General features: G+C 36.5%; 1 protein-coding gene across 1 annotated transcript; it reads left to right on the top strand.

Moving 5' to 3' along the window:
• Positions 1-610: 610 nt before the first annotated feature.
• LOC100789645 (uncharacterized) lies at positions 611-2,877 on the top strand. Its single transcript, XM_003518948.4, has one exon. It carries the CDS (start codon positions 924-926, stop codon positions 2,691-2,693), a length of 1,770 nt encoding a protein of 589 aa, XP_003518996.1. The 5' UTR covers positions 611-923; the 3' UTR covers positions 2,694-2,877.
• Positions 2,878-3,081: the final 204 nt, after the last annotated feature.

The raw sequence follows: 3,081 nt of genomic DNA, 5'->3' as shown, positions 1-3,081 counted from the left end.
TTTAGTCCCCTTATTTCTTACCAAGTTCCATAATGTCTTGCTAGATTTCCAGTGAAATGAAAAAATGTTTGTTTGTGTATAAAACAAAATGCCTTTCAACATCAATTAACGTTTTCAAAGAGCGTTTGCAGTGGTTGGAAAATTCATATCAAAGAGCCAATTAGTGGTTTTTGGATGCTTTATCTCTATTACCAATCCTAACACAATTAATGCTTGATTAGAGAACAAGTTAGAATTTTTTTCAGTAAAGAAGTTAAAATTTAGGTACAATTTTTTTTATATTTTTAATACCGGCCTTCAATAAAATTTAATTAAATTTTAAATGTTGATAATCATTGCAATAATTTTTAGTTTTTTTAAATTATTTTGACCTCGACTGACAATTATGTAATAAACCATCTGAATGGACCAAGTTGCACCATTTTTTGACAGATAAGACACTGGGACTGCACAGGTGATAAGCATGAAGTGTGCTCTTTGTTTATTTTTTTTTCCTTTATACCAAAAAATATATATAAATATTTTACTAATATTATTACCGTGGTGAAAACTTGATATTGTAGAAGCCATTCCAACACCACATAATTTTCAGCTTAGACCCCACTGTTTGAGCAAGGAAGAAAGAAACACACATTTTGGTGGCTACCACAATTTTTGGGGTAACCCCCAACATTAGTACTATGTTATGTTAGTACCAGTGTAAGAATTTTTTTTTGGAGATGATGAACTTTTCAGCCTCAAAATTTTCTTAAGCAAAAAAATTTGGAAAATTCTTATAATTTCAAACTCGTGTATATATATTCTCACCCACAATTATCCAAAATCCAGCCATCTCTTTTCTTCTTTTGCTCCAACCACCAGAGAAACACTCAATTTTAATTTTCAGCTCATTAGCTATTTGCTGAAAACTAGGAGTGAGAAAGATGGCATCTTCAAAACCGCATGGTGTAGAAAACGTTGGAAGTTGTTTGAGAAACACCAAAGGCTTCACCCTCCAAGTCCTTACCGGTTGTTGGTTCATGGAGTTCTCCTCATTCATGATCATGTCAGTGTCAGGAGCAAGCTACATGTTTAGTCTTTACTCAAGGGATATCAAGTCAGTTTTGGGGTATGACCAATCCACCCTCAATTTCTTAAGCTTCTTCAAAGACTTGGGGTCCAACATAGGCATCATTTCAGGCCTAATCAACGAGGTAACACCCCCTTGGGTGGTCCTAACAATTGGTGGGGTTCTCAATTTTTTTGGGTATTTCATAATTTGGCTTGCAGTGGCCAGAAAAATTGCTAAGCCCCAAGTTTGGAACATGTGCTTGTACATCTTCATTGGAGCCAATTCTCACTGTTCCACCAACACTGGAGTCATTGTCACCAGTGTAAAGAACTTCCCTGGCACAAGGGGCATTGTAATTGGCCTCTTGAGTGGGTATCTTGGCTTGAGTGCAGCTATCATCACTCAGATATACTATGCCTTCTATGGAAATGATTCCAAGTTTCTAATTTTGCTCATGGCATGGCTACCAACTGCTGTAACTTTCGTTTTCTTACCAGTTATCAGGCACCACAGGGGAGTTCAACAGCCAAATGATTCCAAGGCTTTCTATAATTTCCTCTACACCACTCTTGTCCTTGCAGGGTTCCTCATGGTGGTGATCATATTGCAAAAAAGTTTCACCTTTACAAAGAGTGAGTATTATATCACTACTAGTCTTATGCTTCTCTTGCTCATCCTGCCACTTGCTGTTGTTATGGTTGAAGAAAAAAAGATATGGAAGAGGAAACAAGAACATATCAACAGTGAAAACCCTCTTAAGGCTTTGAATATAACCACAGAGATGCCAAATCTGGAGAAGTCTACACAGGCTCCACAAAAGCAAGCTTCCTGTTGGAAAAGCATGTTCAGGCCACCAAGTAGAGGTGATGATTACACAATACTTCAAGCCCTTTTCAGCCTTGACATGGTGATTCTTTTCTTAGCCACAATTTGTGGACTTGGTGGTACCCTCACTGTGTCAAATAACTTAAGCCAGATTGGCACATCTTTAGGGTATTCGGCACATAGTATAACCACATTTGTGTCCCTTATGGCCATTTGGATCTATATGGGTAAGATTGTACAGGGAGTGGTCTCAGAAATTATCATAGCAAAATTCAAAGTCCCTAGGCCTATGATATTCACATTAATTCTTGTATTACCTTGTGCTGGTTACCTTCTAATTGCTTTCGATGTCCCAAATGGTCTCTATGCGGCCTCAATTATAATTGGGTTCTGCTTTGGGGCTAACTGGCCACTACTATTTACCATCATATCTGAACTTTTTGGTCTTAAATTTTACTCAACTTTGTACAATGTTGGGTCAGTGGCAAGTCCAATTGGGTCATACCTTTTCAGTGTAAGGCTTGCAGGGTATTTGTATGACAAGGAAGCCACTAGGCAAATGGCAGCATTAGGACTAAAGAGGAGGCCTGGGGAGGAGTTGAATTGCAATGGGAGTGAGTGTTACAAAATGGCTTTCATTATAATCACTGCAGTTAGCTTGTTTGGGGCACTTGTGTCTCTCATCCTGGTGTTAAGGACTAGAGAGTTCTATAAAGGTGATATATACAAGAAGTTCAGAGAGGAAGCTAGAACTGCTGAAGCTGAATTTTGTCCAACTCAGAACAAGAATGGACAAACTGCTGCATATGAAGGCTAGATATCATTGGCATGGAATTGATAAATGATTGACATAGATATCAAAATGAAATTAGAACCAGGGAGCTTAAGCAATAACAAATGCAATTAAATTTCCATTAGTTTGTAGTTGATGTCATGTTAGGTTCTAGTGATGTTATGTTTTCTTTTCAATGAAGTAAAAAAATATATCAGCTTGTAACAAATCAATATTGTGATCAGCAACCTTTATTTTAGCAAAGAAAATTTGAAGAAAAAAAGACCTATGAATCTCTTTGTAGTAATCAATTTAATTTAAGATTGTTATAGTAACTTATCATTCAATTGAAAAATAGTTTCTTCTAGATTATACGACGTTTTAAGATTTTGGCACATGTATTATATACAATTAATTTGTTGAATTTCTATTA

This window comes from Glycine max, chromosome 2 (genome assembly GCF_000004515.6).
Source record: "Glycine max cultivar Williams 82 chromosome 2, Glycine_max_v4.0, whole genome shotgun sequence".
NCBI lineage: Eukaryota > Viridiplantae > Streptophyta > Magnoliopsida > Fabales > Fabaceae > Glycine > Glycine max.
Note: the sequence above shows the minus strand (reverse complement) of the source record. Positions and strands in the feature narration are given on the sequence as shown.